Raw genomic sequence first — 26,504 nt, forward strand, 5'->3', positions numbered from 1 at the left:
CTCGTAGGTAGTTATACCTCGAAATGCCGCGTCTTATAACCCGTTATAATAAGGTAACTATGCCTCTCGTCTTTTTCGTTACCTCGGCCACTTACCGATCCTAGTCGCCAATTGCAGAGATGAAAACCAAGCGACAGTGACTCCACATTGCCCGTCTGGGAAGAACAATACACAGCAGTTACCAAACAAGGCAAGGCGACATTTACTCTTTTACACCGTTACTTGCCATTTCACCGCTTATTAAGCAAGCCGTACTCGTTGCGTCTCATGTATAGTAACAAGTCTCTGCATTTCAGTGTGGCGTGCGACATCTGGAAAAGGACGTCGAACGTCGAGCACTTCATATACATTATGCTCTACTCGTCCCATACTCTTCCCTTTCAGGACGGCCCCGTCCCGGCTTCCTTACAAAACGTAACGGCTGCTTGTGTCAGTATAAAGTTATGTTCATAGCAAAGTCAAGGGTCGGGTGGCACGTACAAGGCAAGATTTTCGCGGTCAGTCAAGTCGAGCTGGCGGGCGTCCACCACTTCCTCGACGCGCTCGCCGGACGCGTCGACGTGCTCGACCACGCCAATCTCTTGGATCAGCTGCTGCGCCGCCAGGGCGTCCCGGCGCGCATTCTCTCTTTGGAGGTACCACCGCAGGTAGAGGATGATGATGGTGGGCAGGACACACGCGACGCCCAGAATGACGGCCCACGTCACGAGGTAGCGCGGCTTGTACTGCGGCTGGAACAGCTGCGGCGACAGGATGTTGCCGAGGCCGTAGCCGACGTGGTACAGGGCAATGACGGCGGTCTTCTTGGTGTGGCCGGCCGAGCAGTTGGCGGCCCAGATCATGACGACGCTGTAGGCGATGCCGGCGGTGCCGCGGATGTAGATGGCCACGAGCAGGCCGTTGCGGTTGGACCAGGGCAGCGTCAGCAGCATGATGCATGACACGATGGGGAGGATGTAGGAGGCGGCGGAGATCCAGGCGCGCGCGTTCTTGGTCTTGGCGAGCGTCCAGGCGGCGGCCAGCAGCGACACCAGGGACACGAGGCCCGTCAGGCAGCCGAGCAGCGTCGTCTGCAGCGTCGTGAAGCCAAACGACTGGATGATGAGCGAGTACTGGTTGGTCAGGCCGTTGGCCATCTCCTGCGACCAGGCGTGAAAAAAAAAGAGCCACGTCTTGGGGTCCGTGAGGGCCTCGACCAGCTGGTAGCGCTGGAACCGCTTCTGCTCGATGCCCGAGTGGTTGGAGGCAATGCGCAGGATTGACTGCGCGCGCTCGTTGGGCGTCTTGTAGAAATGCGCGGACACGGGGCTGTCGGGGAAAAAGAACCACACGGCCACGCCGTACAGCACCGTCAGCGTGCCGGTAATCACCATGAACCACTTCCACGGCGCGAAGCCGCCCGTCTCGATGAAGAGCACGCCGTACGACAGCAGGCCCGACGAGATGGGGCTCGAGTTGCCGGCGGCCCACATGCTCGGCATCAGCCACGCCTGCTCGTCGTACGTGAAGAACATGGAGAGCGTCAGCAGGAACGCGGGCACGACGCAGGCCTCGGCCAGGCCCAGGAGGAAGCGCACGGCAAAGAGCGCGCCGAAGCTGCGGCAGGGGATGTGCAGCAGCAGGATGCCGCCCCAGACGATCAGGTTGCCCGCCAGCCACTTGCCCACGGGGAAGCGCTGCAGGGCCAGGTTCTGCGGCCATTCGGCCAGCAGGTAGCCCACGTAGAAGATGGACGACAGCCAGTTGTACTGGTTGGCGCTGAGGTGCGCGTCGTCCAGGATGCCCAGAATCGCCGAGCTGCCGAGCGTCTGCTTGTCGACGTACATCAGGTGGTAGCCGACACAGATCAGGGGCAGGATCCAGCGGATGGCCTTGCGCCGGAGCCGGGCTGCTTCGTCGGGCGTTGGCGGCTCGACCTTGATCGACGAGAGCAGCCGGTAGCTCTCGTCGGCATAGCGGTCGGACCGTTTGGCCAGGTGCGTTTGCGGCGCCGCGGGGACGGAACCGGCCGGTGTCTCGAGGACGGACACGGCCGACTCGACGGGACTTGCCGTCTTCCCCATGGTGTTGTGTATGGGGCGAGCTACGATGGTAGCGAAAGCAAAAGGAAAATGAATATAAAAAATGGGAAGGGCGATGAGATGGACAAGAAAGGCGGGAGCATTCGAATGTGCCAAGTCTTATATTCAAAAGAGTCAGCGCATAGTGTCTGACGCCGGTCGTGCGTTGTACGACATGTCTTGTCGGTCTGCCTGTTGGCTGGCAATCATACAGAGTCCTGCCAACCCGTCCACGCCATCTACCGAAACCAACGTGCCGCTTACAAGTTGCTCGTCGGTACTTTGTCGGTACATTGTCAGCTTCGCAAGGTCCGCGGCAATGGACCCCCCACAGTCCATGGCAGCATCTTGAGAGTGACGATCGCTCCAGGAAAGGAAAGTTTTGTCCGTCGGGGCGGTTCCGATATCAGACAAGACGCAGGGCCGCCTCCAAGACGCTGATAAGACGTTCCTATCCCTTTTACTGTTATGTATTTTGCATGTATTTTTGTATTTTTAATAGACTTCACTTTGGACTGTGTGAGGGCCCCGGAGGGTTTCTCCCTGCTGCTGCCTCCATCGCGTCAATCGCCATATCCAACCTCGTTGACGAGCTACCGCAAACGCAACCCCAGCGGCCGACGTAAGTGGCTGATGGTGTGGTGGCACTGGTGGAACAAACGTGCTGGTGATCGGCCGGCAGTAGCCTCGCGGAGTGGCGCTGACGGTTCTGCAGCGCTTCGGCCAAAGCACCCCGCCCTATGGTGCAATCGCCAGTAGGCCGAATATAGGCAAAAGAACACCCAATTGTGCAGTGCGCGTTCTTGCCGATGCGGACAAGCACCATAATGGCGGGCTGTGGCATCATCCGGGAAGCTTACAGAGCAACTTTATGTGACATACGGCGCACACGAAGCATCCGTGGTCGAGCGAGCGGAGCGTGTCGTCTGTCTGTGCACGCCGTGAATGGTACATAATCAGGGTCTGCCAAGGGCATCACGTCAACCGTACCTCATACCTGCCGAGCAGATTACCGTTTGCCGCTGGAACAGCCTCTGCAGCCCATCACAAAACACCACAACACCACAACACCACCCAGAACCACCGCCGCTCGTCTCACATTGCCATGGCCGACAACGCGCGTCCCTTCCGTGTCGCCGTCGCCGGCTCGGGCATCGCGGGCCTCGCCGTGGCCATTGCCCTCAAGCAGCACCCGGGCATCCGCGTGGACCTGTATGAGCGGGCCACGCAGTTGCGCGAGATTGGCGCGTCCATTGCGCTGGGCCCCAACGGCATGCGCACGCTGGACCGCCTCGGCGTGGCCAATGCGCTCGTCGACGCGGCCGACGACGCGGCAAACGGCCTGTCCTTCCGCAACGTCTCGGGCTACCCCATGGTCTACCGGCACTACAAGACGGGCGAGGTCGTCTCGACAGATGCCAGCCAGGCCGACAAGAACATTTTGAAGCGGCACTGGACCGCGCGCTACTACCGCGCGCACCTGCAGGAGTCGCTGGCGGCCCACGTCGACCCGCAGCAGATCCACCTGAGCAAGGCCTTTTCGAGCGTCGCGTGGGACCCGGCCAAGGGCGAGCTGGTCCTGTCCTTTGCCGACGGCAGCACGGCCGCGGCCGACCTGCTCGTGGGCGCCGACGGCCTGCATTCGCGGGTTCGCACGTTTTTCGTGCCCGCGTCGCGGCCGCAGTGGACGGGCGCGCTGGCCCTCCGCTCCGTCTTCCCGCGCGCGCACGTGGCCCACATCGAGGGTCTGCCGCACGAGGCCACCCACGTCTGGGGCCACGACCGCACTCTCTTCTTCTCGCCCCTAGGCCGGGACCTGTACACCGTCGTCGGCCAGGTGCAGTACGACCCGGCCGAGGACACCGCGGCGCCGGGCGGCGCCGGGGGGCCCGACCTCAAGGACCTCAGGGACACCGCCAAGGCGTGGGCGTCCGACGGCAGCGTGGAGACGCTCCGCGGCCTCTACGCCGGCTGGGGCAGCCTGGTCAAGAACCTCGTCAATGCCGTCCCGCACACCGAGCTGTACCCCAACTCGTCCTCGGACAGCCTGCCCACCTGGGTCCTGAGCGGCACCACGGCCAACGTCCCCGCCGGCCGCGTCACGCTCGTCGGCGATGCCGCGCACGCCCACGGCGGCGCCTTTGCCACGGGCGGCAGCCTCGCCCTCGACGACGCCTGGGCGTTTGCGGCCGCGCTGCTGCACGTGTTCCCGCCGGCCGCCGCCGCCGCCGCCGCCACGGCCCAGCCCAGCACGGCCGATCTGCTGCACGCCGTCCACATCTACGAAAAGACGCGCAAGGGGCACACCGACCGTCTGCTCCGCATCGTCCACGCCTCCAACCAGGCCCGTGTCGAGAGCCTGCGAGCGAGTCTGCGTCCGGGCTACGTCCCGGAAACCGACCAGCAGCTGCGGGCGCGCATCCGCAACCGGACAGACGCCACCTGGCTGCATGAGCACGACGTGCAAGCCTCGTTTGCCGCCGCCGTCCGCGAGGTAGAGCGAGGCGGGCCGGTGGAGCAGAGCCGGTTGTGAGGGTGAACTGAAGTCGTGTGACTATAACTATAACTATAACCAGACTGCATACTCTGATAGATAATATATCGTCGTCCAACAAGATACTCTCTGGGATCGATGGTTGCATAATACGTGAGTTTGGTTAGTGTAGATGGTCAACAGAGAGTTGGGTAAACATACAGTGTATATTTGTCCGAAGAACACGCAGAGATATAGTGGTAATATTTTTATCAAAATTATTGTTCAGTCTCCCACGTCCTCCTATCATGCACAGAAACACCCCCGAGACCGTCAGACTGGCCACAGACACCAACAGACCTGGACCGCCGCTTACAGACGGTCCTCATGGCCCGGCCGCTCCTCCGGTGGCTTATTCGAAGCGAGAGTCTCCCGGAGTACCGCCTAGCCAAGGAGCTAGAGAGGTCGCCGACACCCACGTAAAACGACACGACAGCATCAATTTCCTATGTCCATATCTGTCTTATCTGTTATATTTTCTTTTATTTATTTATATGTTGTCTTTACTGTGGCCACCTGTGGCCTACCACACGCACCGGTGAATAGAATATTCGCCCACCTAGTTCTGTGACAGTTTTTTCCCCAGAGAGTTCTGTCTAGCTAGTCGCCAATAGCCAGGAGTGGCTGAGAAAGGCGGATAATAATAATAATATTGTTCAGTCTCAAGGTAATGATTGCTTATCAGACGAATGAAAAGAAATTCAAACAAACGACAACCCACGAATAAAACAGTTATAATATTAGCATAAAAAAAGGAAATAAATACATCACATGTGCATTACATATCTCATCATGCACTCGCTCTCATGAGCATCTCGTGCAGGTCCTCCTAAACCGTTCCACTCATAATGACGATTGCCGTCCGACACCTTCTACGTTTCCAAATAAATACAAGAAGAAAACAAGATAAAATGGGAAAAGACGAAAAACAAAGGAGAGAAAAGTAGCAATATATCCGTCGATGTTTGGAGGTCCTCGACGTCTTCGACAATGAACGACTGCCTTTGACAGTCCTGTTTCTCTATTACCGCCTGTTACCGCCGCTGCTCCATTGGCACGCTGGCGCCGTACTCGCCCCCTTGGCCACCACTGCTCTCCGCCGCCAAGCAGGCCAGACACACGCCGCCGCCGTACACGCGCGTATGCCCGCCCCAGTCGCCGTCGCCGGCCGCAGCGACGTCGGGGACGGCGCCGAGGACGGACAACAGTTCGTTGGTGGCGCCCGTGTCGAGCGCGGGGAGCGTCTCTGTCACCGTCGACACGGACGGGGATGAGGGCAGCTCGGCCGGCGGCGGGGCCGTCGCCGTCGCCGCCGTCAACGTCTCCTCGTCGCCCACGTTGGCGTAGTCTGGGTTGGGCTGGTGGATAAAGGCAATGGACGCTGCCACGCGGGTGGGCGATGCCGTCCCCGGTGCTTCGTCGCCGTTGCTGTCGTTGCCGTCCATGTCGTCACCCATGTCATCGTCCTGCCCCGCCCGGCCACTGGCCAACGTGGGCCGCTCAAAGGCAAAGCTGGAGGTGGACAGCGGCAGCGGTGGCGGCCGGGGTGCCGCGGCATGGTCCGGGACCAAAGTCGTCGTCGTTGTCGTCGTCATTGACGTCGACGACGACGCCGAAGATGCTCTCCGCGACTTGTCCATGGTGTCGGCCGGCCAGCGGTTCTGCAGGTGGTAGACACGGACGCGACGAAGGCGTTTCTGGGGCTGCGCCTGCGGGTGGGTGTTGACCTTGTAGCTGGCGTTGTAGTTGCCGGTAAAGTTGACCGGGGTGGGAAGAGGATAGGGAAAGCCGAGCGAAGGAGGGCGTGTAGGCAGGTGTGTAAATGGGATGAATGGGACAGGAAATGGGGGTGTGGATGTGGATGTGGAAGTGGATGTGGATGTAGGTGCCGATGGAGATGTGGGCAATGTGTAAGTGATTGCGTCAAAGCTGGCGCGTGGTGTCTGGTCATGGATCGACTTGTCCTTGGCGTTGTTGATGGGCTCGTTGCGCGTCTTATCCTTTTCGGACAGAACGTGGACGTGGACGTTGCCGTCGTGTGTTGTCTTGGTGTTTTGTCGGCCCAGGGCTGAGGCGGTCGACGGCGACAAACGCCGACGCTTCGGTCTGCCGCACACGAGACGACGAGCCGCCACCAACAACGAGCTGACAAGGACCAACGTCGCGGCCAGAAGCAGCCAGTGAGCGGTCGATGCGAGCGAGTGCGACAGAAGTGGAGGAAAGGCAGTGGGACGAGACGAGAAAAAGGAGGACAAGGAAGAGAAAGGAGAAACGGAAGAAGAGGGTGGGGAAGCGGTGCTGAGCGTGAAGAGAGGATCGTGTTGGTTGGGTTCAACTAGATTTAGTTGACTTGGTTGATTCAGCTGATTTTGTTGATTGTGTTGATCGAGCTGTTCGAGTTGTTCGATTTGCTCGACCTCCTCGTGTCCGTTTCGTTCGTGCTCCTCCTCATCTCCTGCCCACAGTGGCGGAGGAGACACAACGGCTGGCATGGTTCCGTTGTAAGACTGTCCCGTCGCCTCTGCTTATGGCTTTTTATCGTATTTTCCCTCTCTCTCTCTCTCTTCGTTCCTTTCGTCTCTTTTCGTTGTTTCGCCTTTTGCGCCAACAAGGGCCCTCGTCCCCCTGTCCTGCGGGTGTCGGCTTGCCCTGTAGCCCTGTCGGCCTGTCAAGAGTTGCCAAAAGCAGACAAGCGCTTACTGGGGAATGTGTTTATTGCGTGGTGGATGAAGGGGCTGTTTTGGATCCGACAAGACGACCTTGAGCCTCGGCGTTTGTTGGTGTTTGGTGCTGTGTGTTGATATTCCGTTGTTTGCGTTGTGATGGTGCCGTGCTCGTCATTTGTGTGTGGCCCTCCAGACTGTATTTTGTCGTTTCCTTGTCGTGCTTTTTTATTCGCCGCCCCCTTTTGTTTCCCGTCCTTGTTATTTTTTTTTTTTTTTGCCTCTTTGTTTTTCTTGGTATTTACTCCTTCGTTTGTATGAATTTCGCCGCTGACCCGCTGTTCCTTCGGCCGATCCGCAGTGCAACCAATAATACGAATAAGGCACCAGACGAGACGAAGAGACAATCGAGTCGAGAATCAAATGCCCAGGTATCCAGAGGAGTGGTGAGAATAAAATGCCTTGGGGACGTCGGACCGAGGTGAGAATGGGGGCCCTCTCGTTCCGAAATGGCGCTGCAGGGCCGAGGTGAGCCTACGCCGTCCAAAGAGCAAAGAGTCGCAAGGCCAAGATGGACGACGGATGCGACGCGCGCGCGTAGGGCTGTGGTAGTGGTGTTGAAGGGGGGGCTGCTGGCGTGGTGTGTGTGCTGAGCCTTTGGTTGACTCCGCAGTTGTCGTCGCAGTCGGAACGACGCACGTCGTATTGGTAGGCGAGCGGAAAAGCAAAATGCAACAGCACGGCAGATGTCGCCAGGAGTGGAATCAAATCGAATTAAATACTGAGTGCGACGTTGGGCTACGCGTGGGATGTAGGACGATTGATGTACGACGTACGACTAACGACGTAGTCGTCCTGATAACATAATGTACTTTGTATTGCAGAGGACCGCGAACAGACGGATCATGATCTGGTGTCAATCAATATGGTTAGATCAATGGATCGAGTGCGTCTTTGTGCATGGTTTAGATCCGTTTGGGGAGTCCCGGGGAACGAGGCCAGCTGAAGACAGTACGAGGACGTCTGCTTTCCACCCTTTGCCAGGGGCCCTCGGGCCCAATGGTCCGCGGGCATGCCGTGGAGCCTTTGAGCAGTTGAGTTGACGAGGGATGACAGAATCAGACAAAGAGGCAAGACCAAGAAGAACAAAACGATGGGCTGGTCTGTCTCGGTGTGGCTAGACTGGACCAGATCGGACCAAGCCTGACCAGAGCCAGCTGCAGTCTGCTAGATGTGTTGCTTGATTGAGCTTGGGCCGGATCGACGGCGCATCCGTCCTGTTTTGTCTTGCATGCAGGCGCAGGGTGCAGTACGATGTATGTCGTCGTGCAGAGGGTGGAGTGTGGTTAGGTGCAGATGCAAACTCAAATCAAAATTCCAATTCCGCTGCAGACACTCCACACTCGCCACGCCACTTGCGAATCCGCACAGAGCCGCCAGCTGGGTTGTGCTGACTTGTGCTGACTTGTGCTGGGTTGTCTAGATAGAGTAGAGCTGGATGCAAGCACTTTCCAGTTAAGCGCGTCTCGTGATTCTTGTCCGTAGCGAGCCAACCAGCCAACGTGTCGAGGTCGCAGACACAACAAGTATTGCAGGGTGATTGCAAACATACGACGGAGCATGGCCAAGTACGATGCTGTGGAATGTCACTCGGGACAGTGGACAGGGTTCTGGGATATGGGCTTCGGCATGTCAGAAAACGAAGCACATCACGCGCGCAGAAAAGGTTGTGGCCGATGTAGCCGTCGAATGATCATGCTGACACGACACCCGTCAGATTGTCTATACGGGACGCCGGTGCGAGGGACGCCGGATGTTTCTCTCCTCTTGAGCAGCGCCTTGAACCATGTTGACTCTGTAGAATCCCTGCAAATAACAAATAAAGCGTAAACACCAATTCGCATCCTCACCACACCACCAATCACTCTTATTTCCCCCGGCGATCCGTCCAAACCCACTTCCTCCAATTAGACAAACACATGGCTTTTCTGATTCACCGCTCCCTCTGCCGTTGACCGCATCTTTTGTCTGCGTCCACTCTCCCCTCCATATTGTCTCTCCGTTTTCCCCTTTGGGCTCTGTCCATTGCCCATCGCGCCGTTCCCTGCGTTCCATGCCTGCTTCGACGCGTCTCTGACGCACTATTGGGTGATGTGCAGCACTCCATGCGCATCGCCAGAGCTGAGATCATCCTGTTTTCGGCTTCAGATGTGTCTGTGTCCTTGCATCGGGAGCAGATCAACCCGTCTCGCACTGCCATTGGCCCGCCAGGCGACGAGCCGACAAACTATTGCCAAACCACTGCTGAAAACACCCACACGGTCAACCACTTACAGCCGACGCCAGCCCTGTCTGCCTCTGGCGTGGACGGGAGACATGTTGGTGATCTTGTTCTTTCGTTATTTGCTCATTCGTTCTTTGGTGTCCCTACGAAGTACGCCCTAGCGGTTAGTGGCAAACTATGACGCTTGTGGCCACCAAAGTCGGGCATGCTCAGCTGAGGTTGAGTGTCGCCCAGGCTGTTGTCTCTGTTGTTTGCCGGCCTTGAGCCTGTCTTTGCTGTTTTTAGCTGCCAGGTCCCACTTTCCTCCCCAAACCGGGCAGTCCGTTCAGCTGGGCCGGGCAGCTTTTAGGGCAGCTTTTAGTGGGGCCTCAGAACTTTCTTTCACTTCTGTTCGTTCTGTTCAGACCTCTTTTTCTGCATCTCCATCTCGATGCGACATTCTTCTTGTTCCGGGATGGCTCTTCCAGCTCGATCGGCGCATCCACAGCTTTCGACGCATTCGATCCCCATTGCATGCATGCAGGATACTGTACCCATGGACCGCCTAGCTGATGGCATGGCCAATTCTCGGTGGACTGTCCGACGGTCCACTAACATCGCCAAAGTCGACTGTATCCACTGATGTAGTCGGGCCCTGTATCAATCTTCAATCGTGCCGCATCCCAGCTGGACATCAAATATCACCTGCATCACAGTCGCAGGGATGTCATCGCGTCAAGTCACGCCCAGCACACGATGCCGGTTCCAGATCCAGCTCGCCCCGCCGTCATCGGATAGCTGAAGATGAAGCCTCTTGACCCACTGCAGCGGTCTGTCCTCGTTTGGCAACGGCCCAGTCCATGTCCGGTTCGGCAGCTTGCCCGATTCAGCTGGCCTGGCCCGTATGCATAGTAATTACGACGTTCGTCGAATTGCACTACTGTACATGTAAACATATGAATATGCATCAACTGATGTAGACGAGCAATGCTCGTATTGTTCATTGCTTATGCTTGAAACTGTGCCTGTGCCGTTTTGCTCTTTGCTCCCAACGAGCACCCAATTGCCCAAAAAAGACCGAAGAAGAAAAAACGAAATAAGAAAAAGAAAAAGAAAAACTCCAAATCCCTATGTACAGTGACAGGACGACGTAAATACAACAAACAGCAGCGTAGTCACAGTCACAGCCTATAATGCCGCGATCTCCATAGCATCCACCGCCTCCACGGCCGCCACACCACCGCCGCCGGTCCGCAGACTGTCGCTGGCCTCTTCCTCCATCATGGCAATCATGCCGTCCAGGTTTTCCTCGAGACTCTCCGCCTCCGGGCCCAGGCAGCTCCGCAGCAGCCGCCGGTACTTTTCAATGTTGTCGCTCGTGCCCACCGCCGCCAGCGCGTCCACGTAGTCCGCCTCGGCCTGCTTCTGCTCGGCCGCCAGCTGCCGCAGGTCGGCCGCCAGTGCCTGTCGCGCGGCCAGCGAGTCGTCGTGGCGGTTGGCCCCGTTGGCCCCGTTTGTTGTGCTCGTTGTGCTCGTCAGCTCCTGCTCGGCGTCCGCGTCCAGGGCCAGGCGGTTCCGCCGCGTCAGCAGCGACGCCAGCTGTTTCTGCGACGCCTCGGCCTCCAGCGCAATCTTGGCCGCCACGTCGTCCGCCTCGATGCGCGCCTCGAGGTCCGCCGTCTCCGTCTTCACCGCCAGCAGCTCGCCCTGCGTGTTGTCCAGGATCTGCTGCGCCTCCTTCTCGGCGTCGGCCTTTTCCCGGAACTCCTCCTCGTAGCGCGTCGAGAGGTCCTGGAACTTGTCGAGGACCAGCGACGTGATGCGCGACTGCACCGTGTTGGCCGCTTCCGACTGGTACGAGACGGCCGCCGCTGCCGCCGCCGCCGCCGCCAAGGCTTTGCTGGCATAGGTCCCGGCCCCAAACGACGACACGCCCAGACCACCACCAGCCGCACCGTCCAACCCGTCGTCCCGCAGCACGCCCGGGCGCCGCGTCGAGTCGGGCGCAAACGGCGACGACGACCGCTGCATGTGGGCCGCGCCGCCCAGGCCAGCAGCACCACTGCCGCCGCCGCCGCCACCGCCCAACAGGCCCCCCGCGGCACCGCGTGCCTTCTTGCTGGCGTTGAAGTCCTTGATCAGGTCCTCGGCCCGCACGCCCTCGTGGTTGGGAATGTCCGTCGACGCGCCGCGGCCCAGCAGCGCCCGGATGCACTTGCTCGCGTGCTTCATCGCCGCCAGGTGCACCGCCGTGTTGCCGTCGTTGTCCTGCGCGTCGATGAGCTGCTGCACAAAGTGGGGGTCGTGCGTTTCCTGCAGCCGGTTCAGGATGTTGTCCAGGTAGTAGCGCGCGCACGACTGGCTCGTCACGCGGCCGCTCTTCATAATGGCGGCGTGGTGGATGATGGTGCACCCGGCATTGTCGCGCGCGTCGACCGTCTCGAAGAGCTCCTTCATCACCGCCGGGAACGTCTGCTTTTCGTAGCAGTTGGTAAAGCTGACCGCCCGCATAAAGGGCGTCTCGCCCCGCTCGTTCTGCACATTGAGCGTGGCCCCGAACCGCTTGAGCTGCTTCACCACCTCGACGTCGCCCATGGCGCACGCCCAGTGCAGCGCCGTGTGCCGCTCCGTGTCAATCACCCAGTTGGGCTGGAAGTTGGTCGGCGGGTCCGGCCGGATCGCCGGCTGCTCGTTGCGCGACAGCAAAAAGTAGTCCAAGAGCTCGTCGCCGTACACCGAGTGCTGCTGCTCCTTCATGTCCTGGATCATCTCCTCGCGCTTGCGCTTGCGCTGCTGCTGCGTCGACACCGATTGTGACTGCGACGGCGCCACCGAAAACTGGGACAGGTCGTTGTGGTGCAGGTCGTCGTCGGCTGCGTACGACACCGACGCAACCGTCAGGTTGTCCGGCGTGTCGTCGTCGCCCATCGCCACGTCGGCCCCGTCGACCATCTCTTCGTGGATCGGCGGCGGCGCCGTCCACTTCGGCACGGCCGGCCGCGCGCGGGGTGCCTTGGGCTTGCTCGTGTGCCGCGGGGCCGGCGGCGGGCTGACGTCGCCGGGCGTAAACTCAAAAATGGGCCGCAGCCGGTCGTACACGTTGTTGCGCTGGGCCAGCAGCATGCCACTCTCCAGCGGGATCCATGTGCCCTGGTATTTGCCGTAGCCGCCCTGGATCTTCTCGTGCACGTCCTTTTGCACTTCGCGCTCCAGAATTCGTGTGCGCAGCGGCTTGTCGAACCCGGCCGCCTTCAAAATGTGTGTTGCATTGATCCAGTCGTCATGCCGCCGGCGCATCACATGCTCTTTCAGGTCGACGCCGAACTGATACTCATACACGGGGATCTAGGACAGGGGCAGGGGGACAGTTAGTATTCAAGTACATTCATGACAGTGGCAGATTGACAATCAATAGGCCAACAGGTAACAGGTCAGCATCATACACCACTGTATGTCGCGCTGTACACGCCGGGCTCCTTTGTCGCCATCGTGGGCGACAGTCCTGAGGACGGCAAAAGGAGAGGTGAGGGATGAAAGACGGAGGTGGCGACGGGTGTCGTCGAGTGGGCACGGAGCGTTCACAATGGAGGCAAATGAGGGGAGTCGCCGAGATCGGGTTGTGATCGAAGATGTCGTCGGTTGCCAGGATCGAGAACAGCGAGGGCGGCGGGAATGGATGTCGATGTGTACAAAAAGAAACGATTGAGAAATATGACAAGTGAATGGGCCAGTACGTCGTAGTGTGGCATGCGCGGCTCGGGCAAGAAAAGGTCTAGGCGTGATCTCGTTCCTCGTTTTCGACCAGGATCGGGAAGGGAAGCGAAAAGAGGAACGCAGAGAGACGCGTAGAGTGGCAGAGGGAGAACGGGGCAGACGCGTGCCGACGCGCGAAAATCAATTAAACCTGGAGTCGAGGCCTGAGGCAGAGATTCTGGGGGAACGGAATAGGGAACAGCGAGGCCACTTAGGGCAGGTGCGCAAAGTGGGCCGGATAGCTACGCGTCCAGGGCGCGTCGCGTATTACATAATCCGGCTTGCACTTCGAACAGCCACTGACGTCGACATCGCCTATGGAAAATCGCAATAGAAAGTGGTTTTTGCAACCAAAGAATGCAACTTCAAGTGCAGCCACACACGTGGCATGTATTGCGTTGAATTATGGGATACTTGTCGGGTGCTGCAAATTGACAAACACCCACCCATGCGTCCAAATTGCCCATTGGCAAGCATCACGATGGTGGACGTTAATCTCTCCACCTCATGCTTCCTCAGACAACGATCATCACTTCCATAAATTGTATTACTTGGTCTACCGCATTCTAGCTCTTGGGTATAATTGGTACCACAAATGACAGACAAGGTTGCACGAGCGTGCAGCCCGTCCAACGCACACATCACACATCACAGCTCCCATTGTCCGCTGCGCGCGCCACAACCCCCCTAGCCAGAGAGCTCGGCTCCGTGGCTCTGCTGCGAGTCCCGCATGGCCTCGGCCTCCTTGGCTTCCAGCGCGCCCGGTTCCATGGGGTCGACGCCCGCGCGCATGGCCTCCATGGCCTCGCCCGCCGGTCCCGTGAACCACCTGTGCGCCCACAACACCCAGCTGCCAATGGCAAAGATGCCGATGATGCCGACAGCAACCACGGTGTAGTTGAGCGTCTGATCGGTCACGGGGTTGGTGGTGGGCAGGCAGAACACCACGGAGATGCAGCCGATCCAGGCACAGGCACCGGCGGCAATGGGCCGGCTGAAGATGCCCAGGTTAAAGGGGCCCTTGATGGCGACAAAGGACGTGTGCCAGATGAGGCCGATCAGAATGGGCAGGCCATAGCTAATGTACAGGCCAATGGTGGCAATGGACGTGGCGGCGGAAAACGCGACGCTCGAGCCCAGCGAGGGCAGGGCCAGGATGAAGGACAGCAGGGCGGCGAGCCAGACGGTGCGCACGGGCGACTGGAAGCGGCGGTCGACGCTGTGAAAAAAAGGGTGGATGCCGCCGTCGCGGGCAAAGGCAAACATCATGCGGCTGTTGCTCGTCATGCTGAAGAGGCCGCAGTGCCAGACGCAAATCATGATGATGCTAAAGACGGCCAGGGCGCCGTCCTCGCCAAAGACGTCGACAAAAATCTGCAGGACGGGCTGGCCATACTGGCTGGTGATGGTGCCCTCAAAGTCCTGGACGCTGAACAAAAAGGCCATGAGCACGAAGAAGCCAAAGAGCGCGCTGAAGCCGACGCTGGACACGACGCCAATGGGCGCGCTCCACGAGGCGTTCTTGGTCTCCTCGCTCAGATGCGCCGACGCGTCGAAGCCCGTCAGCGTGTACTGCGACAGCAGGGCGCCGCACAGCGCCACGTAGGCCGGGCTCGCACGGATGCTCCAGCCGACCGTGTCCAGGCCGGTGCCGTCGTAGAACGTCTGGAAGACAAACGAGGCCGGCTGATGTGTGGGTGCCTTGGCCAGCACGGCAATGCAGATGGCGCTGACGCCCGCCGAGTGCAAAAATATGGACACGTTGTTCAAGTATTTGAGCACGCGCACGCCAAACGTGTTGACCAGCGCGTGGGACACGAGAATGGCGGCGTAGATGCCAATCGTCTTGCCCGCCGTCGGCGTGTAGGTGGTGCTCTTGACGGTCGCGGCCGTGGCAATCAAGCCGGCGAGACCAAACGAGATGCCCGTGGTGACGGCGACCTGCCCAAGCAAGTTGAACCAGCCAGTCAGCCAGGCGGCAAAGGGCGACCAACGCGGCGGGGCCAGCAGGGCCGACCAAAAGTACGGGCCACCGCTCGTGGGGATGGCCGACACGATCTCGGCCATGGCGATGGCGACGAGCATGGTGAAGAAGGAGACGAGGATCCAGCCGACAGACATGACTGGGGGACACGTGTGTTAGTGGATAGAATATGGGTGGGATATGCGTGTGAAGGGCGTAAGAGGCGATGCTTACCTGCCGGGCCGCCAGTGTTGAGGCCATAGGAAAAGAGGGTCGTTAGGCCCGTTATGACGCTGATGATGGAAAACGATACGCCAAAGTTATGTGCGAGGCCCCAATCACGCCGCAGCTCCTGCTTGTAGCCAAAACTGGCCAGACGATCTTCGTCCTGCTCGGCGACCGTGTTGGTCGGCTGGCGCTCAAGCACGGCTCCGTCGGCCATTGTCGCAGCCGTGATGCAGTTGTCGTATGTCGTCGTTGAGGGAGATAACAGCCAAAGCGTCCGACGTCTTGTGTCGCGTGATATGCTGCTCAGCAGATAAGGGAGTGCCGCGGTCGCAATCGAAGATCAGGTTCGCGACGATACGACTGTTTCAGAGGACAACAACAATGTAAAGTTGACCTCGCTGAAGACAGACACTCTTTACAACCAGGCAAGCAAGTTAACAGTCGCAGACAACGCACGTCAGCAGGCGATCGTTTGTCTTTTATGCATATCCACCCCAGTTTGCCAGTTGTGACTCTGCACGATAACCAGCAAGAAAGTGGCCATTGGGTGAGCTTGGCAAGATAAAGAAGGCAGACGGGCGAGTCGAGACTCCGAGGCAAAGCTGCCTTGGTGGGAACGAATCTAAGACCAAAAGGAACAAAAGGAACCGAAAGATGGGGTAGTGTCGCGCGAACGAGCCAAAGCCATCGCTCTAACAACAAGCGTCCGGTTATCAGTGGACTCGCTAGACGAGTAGAAGAAGGGGGAGGGGTTGGCCTGGCTCGGATGCAAATACGGAGTGGAGGCGGCATAGTCGATGGCGCTGTGCTGTGACTGGCTGCGAACCGGCCGTGGTTTCCATTTGGTGGCTCGATTGTGTAAACATTGCTCTTGCCGGCAGTTCGCTTCAGTGATGCTGTGCTTGGTTGCTCTTTCCTTGTTGGCCCTCGCTCTCTCTTGTCGCCTTTTGCTGCAGCCCGTCCTCATAAAGGCAGTCACGCCTCCAAGCTGACCTCCAAAATCCCCCCGTCCCCTCTTTCCACATTCTGTTGTGCACGCGCCCAGCCTCTGGGGCGTTCCGCCGTTGCAGCACTATCCTTCTTTTTTATGGCCATTCCCTTTCTATCATTGTACGACGGCATCGCCGCCAATGTCGTATCTTCGGCTATCAGTGGCTATCTTACCTACATGCCAGACCGGGTTTATGACTGACTATGACCGGGCTTGGGCGAATGCGGACAGTCGAAGCGACGCCGACTGAGGTGAGCTGAAGTGAAATACGACCTTTACCACACAACGAACTTATCTGTGGGGCAAGCCCCCTCCCCAGAATGGAAGGTCACCTACGATATTTGGAAAGGAAGCACATCTCCCTGTATGTACGCAATGTCGCTGTTTCAACGCTAACATCTTCTAGGCGGACGGGGGTTGTCGAGTTGTGTCCAGACCAAGAGTTGGTGCCGGCAGGCAATGTGGGGGGAAGTAGGCTTCTGAATAGGAGTCACGTTACTTTCAGCACATTTGCACGTGGCGATAATGGTCTCGCTATCAGACTGCGCTGGCCCACTTTAAACTTTTTTCTTTCTAGACGATGTTCGACCCAGGCCTCGTTGCGCATTGACGCCGGCGGCTGTGGTTTGACTGCGTTTACGACTTCCCTCGTCTTGCCAGCCCTCGCCGACCGCCATCACACACTCTCCTCCCACAATGCCCTCCGCAATTGGCCTGCCCTCGCAATACACAATGACCGAACTCGCGGATCGGAAGCGGCCGCGCGCCGACAACGACGAGACACCACGCAAGTCCAAGAAAGCCAAGGAGGGCGAGGCCGACAAGAGGGAGAAGAAGGACAAGAAGGACAAGAAAGACAAGAAGGACAAGAAGGACAAGAAGAGCAAAGAAAAGGAAAGCAAAGAGAAGAAAGAGAAGAAGAGCAGAGAAAACAGGAAAAGTCGTCAGCATCAACACCAGCACCACAAAGCCAGACGGCAGGCCACCTCAGCCTGCCGTCCGACGACCCGGACGCCGCCGTCTTTCCCTTTTACACGCAGACCATCTCCCTCTGGGTGCCCCTCTTTCCGCTCGGCTTCGACAAGCCCGTCACCAGCGCCGCCACCCAGCATCTGGCCGGCCTTGTCGACCACTATGCGCCGCAGCTCGGCGGCTATCTCTTGGCCTACCGCAATGTCAACCTGTCCGAAACCGCTACCCGTGCCGACCCCCGCAACCCTCCGACGGATGCCACGCCGGCTACGCTCACCTCAATTGACGAGTACGCCGTGGGTTTTGGCTGGATGACAGCCGATGTCGACCTCTTTGTGCCAAGCCGCGGCGCCTGGCTCGAGGGCACCGTCATCCTCCAAAACGAGGGCGCCATTGGCGTCAGCTGCTGGGACAAGTTCAATGCCAGTATTGAGGCGGCACGGTTGCCCACAGGCTGGCAGTACGTCGAGCTGGAGGACGTTGCGGAAACAGGTGCTGGGGCGACAAACGGCGACGACATGGACACAGCCGAGGATGGCGGGGCGCAAGGGGCCCCGCCAGGCGCCGCCACAGACACAGAGTCCGTCGCGCCGCTGCAGGCCACGGGGTACTGGGCAGACGCCGACGGCCGGCCGGTCGAGGGCAAGATCCGCTTCCGCATCAAGGACTTTGACGTCGGCCTGGCCGGCGACAACGGCTACATTGCCATTGAGGGCACCATGCTGCCCGCCGACGAGGAGCGTGCACTGAAAGCCAAGGAGCGCGCACGCATGGCCCGTGGCCGCGACAACTACATTACAGGCCAGAAGGTGCGCCGGCTGCCCGAGTTCAGCATCACGCAGTTTGGCAGGGAGGAGGAGGAGGAGGAGAGCGGGCAGAAGGTGGAGCTGTACAAGGGCAGTCAGCCAGGATCGCCAGAGTAGGGTGTGCCTGAGAGAGTGAGAGAGACTGCATATACGTGTGCTGTCTAGTCGTTGAATTGTCGTTTTATTATTCGTGTATCCGGCCTTGCATTTGGGTTCTCTTTCTACGTTATTTCTGCACATTTCTGCATAAAGGACGGCGTCACTCGTTGTTTTCAAGGCACAGCGCATTTGCGCCCTATTTCGTCCAGCTCGCTCAATACATCGTGGGATTATCATCAAAGTCTTATGTCTTCCTTGTAATAATCTCATGCTTTCCACACGTTTGTCAACAGCATTTTGTCAGACACAGATACCAACTGCACTGCAGTCCGAAAAATCTGACTGGAACTTACAGGAGTCGGCTTAGGAATTAGCCTCCGGATAGCGGATGTCTGCCTCCTAGGAGCTTCTGCTTCTGTAGTAGCCGAACTACGCAGTGGGTGGCATGCCGTGCCCCGCTAACATAAAGACGCCATCGACGTCGCGTGGAGCTTCACTGCGTCGCCAGTAGTGCTGATTTGGAGCTCAAGCCCCTCCAATGCGGGATCGGCGCCGGCGGTCATGGACGCCATTAATAAACTTGGGAGCTTCGTGGTTCTTAAACATTTTCCCGGCCAGCGTTTGTTTGCCAGGTTGTCCATGTTTCTTTAGCTCTTGCTCTCTCCTTTCTCTTCTGTTAATCTGACGCTCATAAACTGCTTTTCTCGACAACTTGACTTTTTTCCTCCTCACCTTTCGCCATTGCATACACACTCCTCACTTTACAGCCTCGCCCTTTACCCTTCACGCTTCACACATAGCAAACATGTCGTTCGCGCCTTCTCGCCTGCTCATCTTTGGCGCCACCGGCGCCATTGGCAAGTACATCACCGAGGCCGTCCTGGCAGCCAAGCCGGCGTTCTCGCACGTATCCATCTTCACATCGACCAACACCGCCACCACCAAACCGGAGCTGCTGTCCCGCTGGAAGGCCTCGGGTGTCCCGCTGTCCGTCGTCGTCGGCGACGTCACCAGTGCCGACGACGTCGCCAACGCCTACAAGTCCGAGAAGCCCGACACGGTCATCTCGGCGCTGGGCCGCGGCGCGCTCCACGTCCAGACCAAGCTCGTCGAGCTCGCCGAGGCGTCGGAGTCGGTCAAGTGGCTGTTCCCCTCCGAGTACGGCACCGACATTGAGCACAACGCCAAGAGCCCCAACGAGAAGCCGCACCAGAACAAGCTGGCCCTGCGCAAGTACATCCGCGAGAACGTCAAGAAGCTGCACGTCACCTACCTGGTCACCGGCCCGTACTTTGACATGTGGGTGGCCTCGCCCAGCGACCCCAAGCTGGGCAGGTTCGACGCGGCCAACAAGCAGGCCTATGTCATTGAGGACGGCGAAGGCAAGATCGGCTTCTGCACGATGCTCGACGTCGGCAAGTTCTTGGTGGCTGCCCTGCGCCACCCGCAAGAGTCCTTTGGCAAGGCCCTCAAGGTGCAGTCCTTTGTCGTCACGCCCAACGAGGTGGTCGCCGAGTACGAGAAGCAGACGGGCGGCGACAAGTGGCAGGTCACCAAGGTGCCGCTGGCGGAGCTGAAGGCGCTCGAGGAAAAGGCATGGGCAGACGCCATTCCTACGGCCACGCCCTACACGCTGCGCCGCATCTGGGCCGAGGGCGGCACCCTGTACGAGAAGAACGACAACGAGCTGATTGGCATCGGCCCCAACGACACGGACAGCTTGGCAACGGCTGTAGGCCGGGCGCTGGCAAGTAACTAAAGAACAGATGGGGGAGAGCTGAGTTGGTGATGTTGGCGGAAGAACTTTGGGCCCAGGGCGTGCTCTAGCGCAAATGAGTAGCGCTGTCCGTTAGTGAAGCTTCTCGCTGGACGCCAGGCACCGCAGCAGTGTCGGCGCAAGTTGAAATTTCAGTGAATAGTATGCATGTAATGGAGAATCAACAAGTTCGAGAGTCGTCGGAATAGGAAACTTGTACTCGCTCCGAGCGGTAACCCGTGCAGCCAATCTTACTGATAAGCTGGCCATCCCATCGAATGCACCTCCAAACTCCGATTGAGGGGCCAGTGGCTTGGCTCCCTGGGGTCGTAGCTTCCCCACGTATCAACTGTATTGGCGCTCCTTCCCCAAATGAATTACCATGCGGCTGATGGTCCGACCAGCTGAGCTCCACAACAAAGACGGGGATCGCTGCACAACAAACCGACACTCCGAAACACCCAACATCATCGCCATCACCAGCATCAGCACCAGCATCATAACCCCGCACGATCGTCACTCGAATATCCATACATCTCGGGTCTGCATTCGTCCAGTAGCGCACCAAACGCATCTCCCATCCGCCATGCTTCCTGCCGCGCTGCGGCGCGTCACTGACGGCGTCACGCCGTACTTTTGCCTGCTGCTGGTCGTCGTCACACTCGGCCCGCACCAGTTCGGCTTCCACCTGGCCGAGCTCAACGCGCCCCAGGATGTCCTGACCTGCCACCAACAGGGCATGCCGGCCGGCAAGATCACCGGCACGTCCCTCCCCGACTGCATCCCCATGACAGAGGCCCAGTTCGCGACCGTCTCGTCCGTCTTCACCATCGGCGGCCTTGTCGGGGCCCTTGTGGCGGGACCCTTTTGCAGCCGTGAGGGCCGCCTGCTCGCCATGCGTCTGACGGCCGCTGTCTTTTTGCTGGGCTCCGTCACCGAGACGTTTGCGCCGTCGGTCGCGGTTCTCGCCATCGGCCGCGTCCTCAACGGCCTCGGCGCAGGAGCGTCGACGGTGATTGTGCCGCTCTACATCAGCGAGGTCGCGCCTGCGCAGGCACGCGGCTTCTTTGGCGCCTTCACCCAGATCACCGTCAACGTTGGCATCCTGTTCACCCAGACGCTCGGCTTCTTTTTGAGCCACGGCGCGGCGTGGCGGTCCATTCTGGGCACCGGCATGGCCCTGGCCGCCGTCCAGTTTGTGGGCCTGCTGGCCGTGCCCGAGAGCCCGGCCTGGCTGGCGGCGCGCGGCGGCGAGGGCAAGAGGGTCGAGGCGAAGCGCATCCTGCAGCGCATCCGGGGCAAGGCCGCCAACCTGGACGACGAGGTCGCCCCCTGGCCAGCCGCTGGCTCTGCCGAGGAACAGGCCCTTCTGGACCAGAACAACGGCGCCGCCGTCGCTGCCGTCCCCGAGCTGGACGAACCTTCCGCGCTGGACGCTGCGTCCCTGTCCGGCGGCATCGTCGCCGTTGCGCCGCCCTCGCCCCGCGGCCCCGTGGCCCTGGATGTCAAACAAAAGGCCCGGGCCCCGGTCGGCTTCTTTGAACTGCTGGTCGACGCCCACTACCGACCCGCCCTCATCGCCGTCATAGGAATCATGTTCGCGCAACAGGTGTGCGGTATCAACTCCGTGATCATGTATTCCGTGTCCCTTCTCAACGGCATGCTGCCGCTCAACTCGGCCCTCCTCACCATTATTATCTCCTGCGTAAACTTGGTGACCACGATGCTCTGCGCCCCGCTGCCCGACCGCCTCGGCCGCAAGGCGTGTCTCCTGCTGTCGGTCATCGGCCAGGGCTCCAGCGCGTTCGTCCTTGCCTTTTCCATCGTCTACGGCGTCAAGATCTTGTCGGCGTTTTCGGTGCTGACGTTTGTCGCCTTTTTCGCCGTCGGCCTGGGCCCCGTGCCCTTCATTCTGGCGTCCGAGCTCGTCGGTCAGGAAGCTGTTGGTGCGACGCAGTCGTGGGCGCTGGGCGCCAACTACGTGGCCACCTTCTTGGTTGCCCAGTTCTTCCCCCTCATCAACACTGCCCTCAACAACCGCTTTGGCGGTGCTGGCTGGGTCTATTTTTTGTTTGCCATCTTCGCCGCTCTCTCCACCGTCTTCTTTTGGTTCTATGTGCCGGAGACGAACGGCAAGAAGGACGCCGACGAGGTCTGGGGCCGCACGTCGCGCATTGACTAGCCGTCTGGGCCTCCCGGCGACCGGGCTAGCACGGCCTAGTCGTTGGGCTTCGTACCCGACTCCTGATGTACCCGAGTAGTCAGCTTGACGCTTTGTCTGTTTCTATGTGCTTTTGTGGTTGGCATACCATTGTTTTATTATACAGTTTAGGAAAGTCCAGGGTCTTATGTATTATGGCTAGCGATTGTGTTTGGCGCTGGGGATTCAATTGGAAATGGTTTATTATGGTTTGCTCAAATCCTTCGCTTTCGCTATAGTCGTGTCGTATGCACCATTCACGCCCGGAACAAGCGGGCGTTCTTGACGGCCTGGTCCAGCAGACCCGCACCGGCCTTGACACCGTCAACGATAAGAACGCGGTTGCCCGCCTCGGCGCCGTACTGCTCCCGCGCTGCGTCGCGGATGATCTCTTCCAGCCCAGCCATGCCGGCACAGCCCATCACCACGCAGCCCACGTCCGAGCCCGCCAGCAGCTGCTTCGCCGCCGTCTTGAGCTTTTCCCGAATCACCTCGGGCGACACGCCGCCGTGGAAATCGCCCGCATTGAGGCCCGTCGAGTAAATGCCGGCAAACTTGCCGCTGCGCGCACCTTCGTGCTGCTCCGCTCCCAGGTACGCGGCCGCGCCCGCCGTCAGGTGCTCCTCCCAGAACTTGCCCGTTGTCACAACGCCCCATGTCTTGAAGGCCCCCGTACCTTTGGTCGTGCCCAGGGCATACGGCGGTAGCAGCGACAACGCCGTGAGGATGCTGGCCTCAAAGATGCCCGTGACCACAACGCCACGGTCGGCCAGCAGGTTGCTCAGCTTGGCCACCAGCGGATGGACACTGAAGCAGGCGACGAGGATGGCGTCGTAGTTCTCGGCGGCATGCTCGAGATCAAAATTGGCCAGCACAACGGCCGTGCTCTTTTCGAGGTCGTCGCCATCGTTAATGCTGGCCGGACTGTCCTTGGGTGCCGTGTAGGTCGATAGTTGGATTGACTTGTGTTGTTAGCAGGAGGCTCTTGTGAAGGGCAGGAAAGCTTGTTAAACTGTAAGCTCTGTAGCTGTCGTGATTTCAATGTCATTTTCTGGAATACAACCTTGTCGCCAATGTTTTCACTCTTATGACGTTTTCTAACCGCATTTTGCTCAAGAAAATTGACACGTAAAATAAAAACATATAAAAAATCCCAGGTCGAAAACCTCAGCCCACAAAATACATAAAATAAGAGCCACCCGCCGCAAAACGGAAGAAGTACAAGACGACACACGTCACTCACCGTGGGAAGGTCGATGCTGCGAAGGGCCTCCTCTACGCCATGCGTCATGTCTGTCGACGAGTTCGGGTTGAGGACGAGAATCCGCACTCTGTCCTTTGGAGACGCCATGCTGTTTGAACAGGAAAGCTCGGTCAGCGGGTGACTATTGACGTGAGCGCGCTCCTCAGCTAAGAACAATGACTTTTCACGTATTCACAGCGCCGATATTTTATGTCATGATACATGATAGCGTTTCCTCGGTTTATCCCGATTCATAAGCGTGGGGCATCCTAAAAGGGTCTCTTACTAGCGCTCGTCAGCGACTTTCGGTACGTAGAGCAGATATGTCTAGCGACCCTGATTGGGGCGCATGCATTCAAACAACCCACAAAATGTCACGTGCAAGAATTTGCTTTGACGGAAGAGCTTCCCCACCGAGCTTGTCGGCGCTCTGAGCTTCTCCACACAACTGTTTAACTTCATTCGCAATCGCTGAACGCACCTTTCCACCGTCGGTTTCAACGCACTCTGGGCGGACCTGCGACCTTCTTTCCGCTCGTGACCGCCATCGTGGTCATCAAACAGTAGGTGGTTGTATTTTTGTGAAAGGTAAGCAGACACGAGCATCTGCCCTGGCAACGGTTGGCCAGTCACTCTCATTCACTACACCCATATCCCACCAGTCGACTCCTGGAAGTCAATATATGCATGCGGTGGCATGTCTCTGTTTTTTCTCCCACCACATCAGACACCACCAGACACAACAATCAACCACCAACCGCCCCCGATGGCTCGCCCGAACCCCAATAGAATGCTCGCTAACCTGCGTAGCGATCTCGGCATTGCCTAGGAATCGGAACTCGAGTCGCAGAGCGGGGAGGACGCACACGTCCCGCCATGTCCTCGTCACGAAACCGCACCGGCCGCTCGGGGCCCAACCGCGGCAGCCAGCAGGGCGAGGAGTACAACCTGTGGCAGAGCATCAAGGACGAAATCCGCAACCACGTTGAGTTGCAGAACGCGGACAACGACGGCCTGCGCAAGATCATCGACCAGGACACGCGCATGCACGAGAGCGGCGACGCCATGGACGCCGAGGCCGAAGAGAAGCAGCAGGAGGACCTGTTCCGCAAAGGGGTGCGCACGTCTGACGCCGTGCAGGACAACCTCAAGCGCGTGCTCGAGAACCTGGAGCTGCTGCGGACGATTCAGAAGCTGAAGGAGGACGAGGCCGATGCGAAACAGGGCGCCACGCCGTCGCGGTCGAGCCTCTTGAGCGGCGGCTCGTCGTCGCGCACAACGGGCCGGACCAGCACGCGCGAGCGGGAAAAGGAGCGGGAGCGAGAGCGCGAACGCGAGCGCGAACGCGAACGCGACCGAGACAAGGAGCGCGACCGCGAGAGGGAGCGCGAGAAGGAAAAGGAGCGGGAGCGGGAACGGGAAAAGGAGCGGGAAAAGGAGCGGGAGAAGGAGAAGGAGCGCGAAAAGGAAAAGGAAAAGGCACAAAAGGACAAGGACCGCGAGCGCGAGCGGGAAAAGGCAGAAAAGGAACGAGAAAAGGAGCGCGAGCTGGAGCGCGAGAAGGAGCGCGAAAAGGACCCGTACGAGTTTGAGGGCCCCGGCGACGAGATGGACATGGAGCCGAGCCAGGGCAGCGGCAATGGCAATGGCCACGGACGCAAGAGCGGTGCGGGCAACGGAAACGACCGCGGCGACCGCGGCGACCGTGGCGACCGCTCGTCCCACGCCCGCGACAGTGTTCCGCCGCGTGGCGGCGACCGCGACACGGCCTCGTCGGTGAAGGCGGACAGCGTCGAGCCACAAGGACCGGGCAGCGCCATGACGTCGGCGGCACAGCGGTCCCGCGTCATGTTTGTCAAGGGCCAAGACGTTGTGTTCAAGCCCAAGCCGGCCAACCTCAACGACTCGGCCGAGTGGTTCCTGGGCAAGGTGCAGCAGGTGCTCGGCGAGGGCAAGTCGCGGCGCTACAAGGTCAAGGACGAAGACCCGGACGTTGCGCCCGAGCAGCGCCAGGAGTACCGGACCAGCGCCAGCAACATGATACCGCTGCCGCCGCCGGGCCAGGACCTGACGGAGCTCGAGGCCGGCCGCACCGTGCTCGCCCTGTACCCGGACAGCACGACCTTCTACAAGGCAGAGGTGATGAGCACGGACAAGGCGACGGGGCGCGTGAACCTGCGCTTCGAGGGGGAGGAGAACTCGGGCACACTGCAGGAGGTCGAGCGGCGCTTTGTTGTCGAGTACCGGAACTAGGCGGCGCGTGATTGGGGGGCCGTATGTTTGGCCATTGGTTACAGTGGTCCGTTTTTGTGTGCGGATTTTGATTTTGTCGTTATCAATGTGTTTTCTAGGAATGGCACGGCGCAATGGCTTTGGGTGGGCACTTTATCTGTTTATTGGGATACGAGAGGTTTGGATATTGAATACCCAGGAAAGGGATCCGGGACGGTACAGTTTTGTTTGTCACGCGAGAGTTTACACTCAAATGGAAGACCTGGATCGAGTTTTGCTGTGGACTGTATTTCGTACTCAGTAGGCGTTCACATAACCGTATCAAGTGGCTGAATGTCGTAGTCTTACTACGTCTGCTAGCAGTGCATTTAGTACCGGGGTGTTCCGTAACTTTAATTGTGCTGTAAGACTCTCTCGTTGCATGTGCAAGTCGTCGACTTCCCACTGTAATTTAAAAGTCTGCTGCAACATGTCGCCTAAAATTGCGCCCACAGCATTGTAGCCTCTGAGGCTCTTCACTCACCTTACAGCCAACCCCACTTGACCCCTGGGACACTTTGGCGCTTGGACGCTTTGGGGTGCGTGTGCCGTGCACAACGGTCAGGGGCAGGCACGAAGGGGAGGCGCACCTGCCACCTCTGAGCCAGGCGGCCCACCTCCAGTCGACTGCCAATTTAACGAATTCCCCAGAAAACGCAAGAAAACAGGTGAACCGCAAAAAGGAGGGAGCTTTCACCAAAGC

General features: G+C 59.1%; 10 protein-coding genes across 10 annotated transcripts; 5 read left to right on the forward strand and 5 right to left on the reverse strand.

Moving 5' to 3' along the window:
- Positions 1–458: 458 nt before the first annotated feature.
- On the reverse strand, positions 459–2,063 carry SPSK_09080 (allantoate permease; the record flags this gene model as incomplete). The annotated part of the gene is made up of 1 exon (XM_016735660.1): positions 459–2,063. The coding sequence occupies one exon, from the start codon at positions 2,061–2,063 to the stop codon at positions 459–461; it is 1,605 nt and encodes a 534-aa protein (XP_016587797.1).
- Positions 2,064–3,165: 1,102 nt separating this feature from the next.
- Positions 3,166–4,593, forward strand: SPSK_09206 (salicylate hydroxylase; the record flags this gene model as incomplete). Its single annotated transcript, XM_016735783.1, has 1 exon — positions 3,166–4,593. The coding sequence occupies one exon, from the start codon at positions 3,166–3,168 to the stop codon at positions 4,591–4,593; it is 1,428 nt and encodes a 475-aa protein (XP_016587798.1).
- A 1,034-nt stretch (positions 4,594–5,627) lies between these two features.
- Positions 5,628–7,085, reverse strand: SPSK_09189 (uncharacterized protein; the record flags this gene model as incomplete). Its single annotated transcript, XM_016735766.1, has 1 exon — positions 5,628–7,085. One exon carries the CDS (start codon positions 7,083–7,085, stop codon positions 5,628–5,630), a length of 1,458 nt encoding a protein of 485 aa, XP_016587799.1.
- A 3,622-nt stretch (positions 7,086–10,707) lies between these two features.
- SPSK_08661 (uncharacterized protein) lies at positions 10,708–13,007 on the reverse strand (the record flags this gene model as incomplete). The annotated part of the gene is made up of 2 exons (XM_016735252.1): positions 10,708–12,864; positions 12,963–13,007. 2 exons carry the CDS (start codon positions 13,005–13,007, stop codon positions 10,708–10,710), a joined length of 2,202 nt encoding a protein of 733 aa, XP_016587800.1.
- A 952-nt stretch (positions 13,008–13,959) lies between these two features.
- SPSK_08985 (APC amino acid permease) lies at positions 13,960–15,677 on the reverse strand (the record flags this gene model as incomplete). Its single annotated transcript, XM_016735567.1, has 2 exons — positions 13,960–15,395; positions 15,470–15,677. 2 exons carry the CDS (start codon positions 15,675–15,677, stop codon positions 13,960–13,962), a joined length of 1,644 nt encoding a protein of 547 aa, XP_016587801.1.
- A 1,473-nt stretch (positions 15,678–17,150) lies between these two features.
- On the forward strand, positions 17,151–18,349 carry SPSK_11009 (DNA-directed RNA polymerase I subunit RPA43; the record flags this gene model as incomplete). The annotated part of the gene is made up of 2 exons (XM_016737230.1): positions 17,151–17,394; positions 17,436–18,349. 2 exons carry the CDS (start codon positions 17,151–17,153, stop codon positions 18,347–18,349), a joined length of 1,158 nt encoding a protein of 385 aa, XP_016587802.1.
- Positions 18,350–19,136: 787 nt separating this feature from the next.
- Positions 19,137–20,090, forward strand: SPSK_09604 (isoflavone reductase family protein; the record flags this gene model as incomplete). Its single annotated transcript, XM_016736176.1, has 1 exon — positions 19,137–20,090. One exon carries the CDS (start codon positions 19,137–19,139, stop codon positions 20,088–20,090), a length of 954 nt encoding a protein of 317 aa, XP_016587803.1.
- Positions 20,091–20,673: 583 nt separating this feature from the next.
- SPSK_09086 (uncharacterized protein) lies at positions 20,674–22,269 on the forward strand (the record flags this gene model as incomplete). Its single annotated transcript, XM_016735666.1, has 1 exon — positions 20,674–22,269. One exon carries the CDS (start codon positions 20,674–20,676, stop codon positions 22,267–22,269), a length of 1,596 nt encoding a protein of 531 aa, XP_016587804.1.
- A 275-nt stretch (positions 22,270–22,544) lies between these two features.
- Positions 22,545–23,638, reverse strand: SPSK_09489 (DCG1-like protein; the record flags this gene model as incomplete). Its single annotated transcript, XM_016736061.1, has 2 exons — positions 22,545–23,249; positions 23,531–23,638. 2 exons carry the CDS (start codon positions 23,636–23,638, stop codon positions 22,545–22,547), a joined length of 813 nt encoding a protein of 270 aa, XP_016587805.1.
- A 768-nt stretch (positions 23,639–24,406) lies between these two features.
- SPSK_09249 (SAGA-associated factor 29) lies at positions 24,407–25,783 on the forward strand (the record flags this gene model as incomplete). The annotated part of the gene is made up of 1 exon (XM_016735825.1): positions 24,407–25,783. The coding sequence occupies one exon, from the start codon at positions 24,407–24,409 to the stop codon at positions 25,781–25,783; it is 1,377 nt and encodes a 458-aa protein (XP_016587806.1).
- Between the last annotated feature and the right edge of the window lie 721 nt (positions 25,784–26,504).

The sequence above is a fragment of the Sporothrix schenckii genome (genome assembly GCF_000961545.1).
Source record: "Sporothrix schenckii 1099-18 chromosome Unknown Cont44, whole genome shotgun sequence".
Taxonomy (NCBI): domain Eukaryota; kingdom Fungi; phylum Ascomycota; class Sordariomycetes; order Ophiostomatales; family Ophiostomataceae; genus Sporothrix; species Sporothrix schenckii.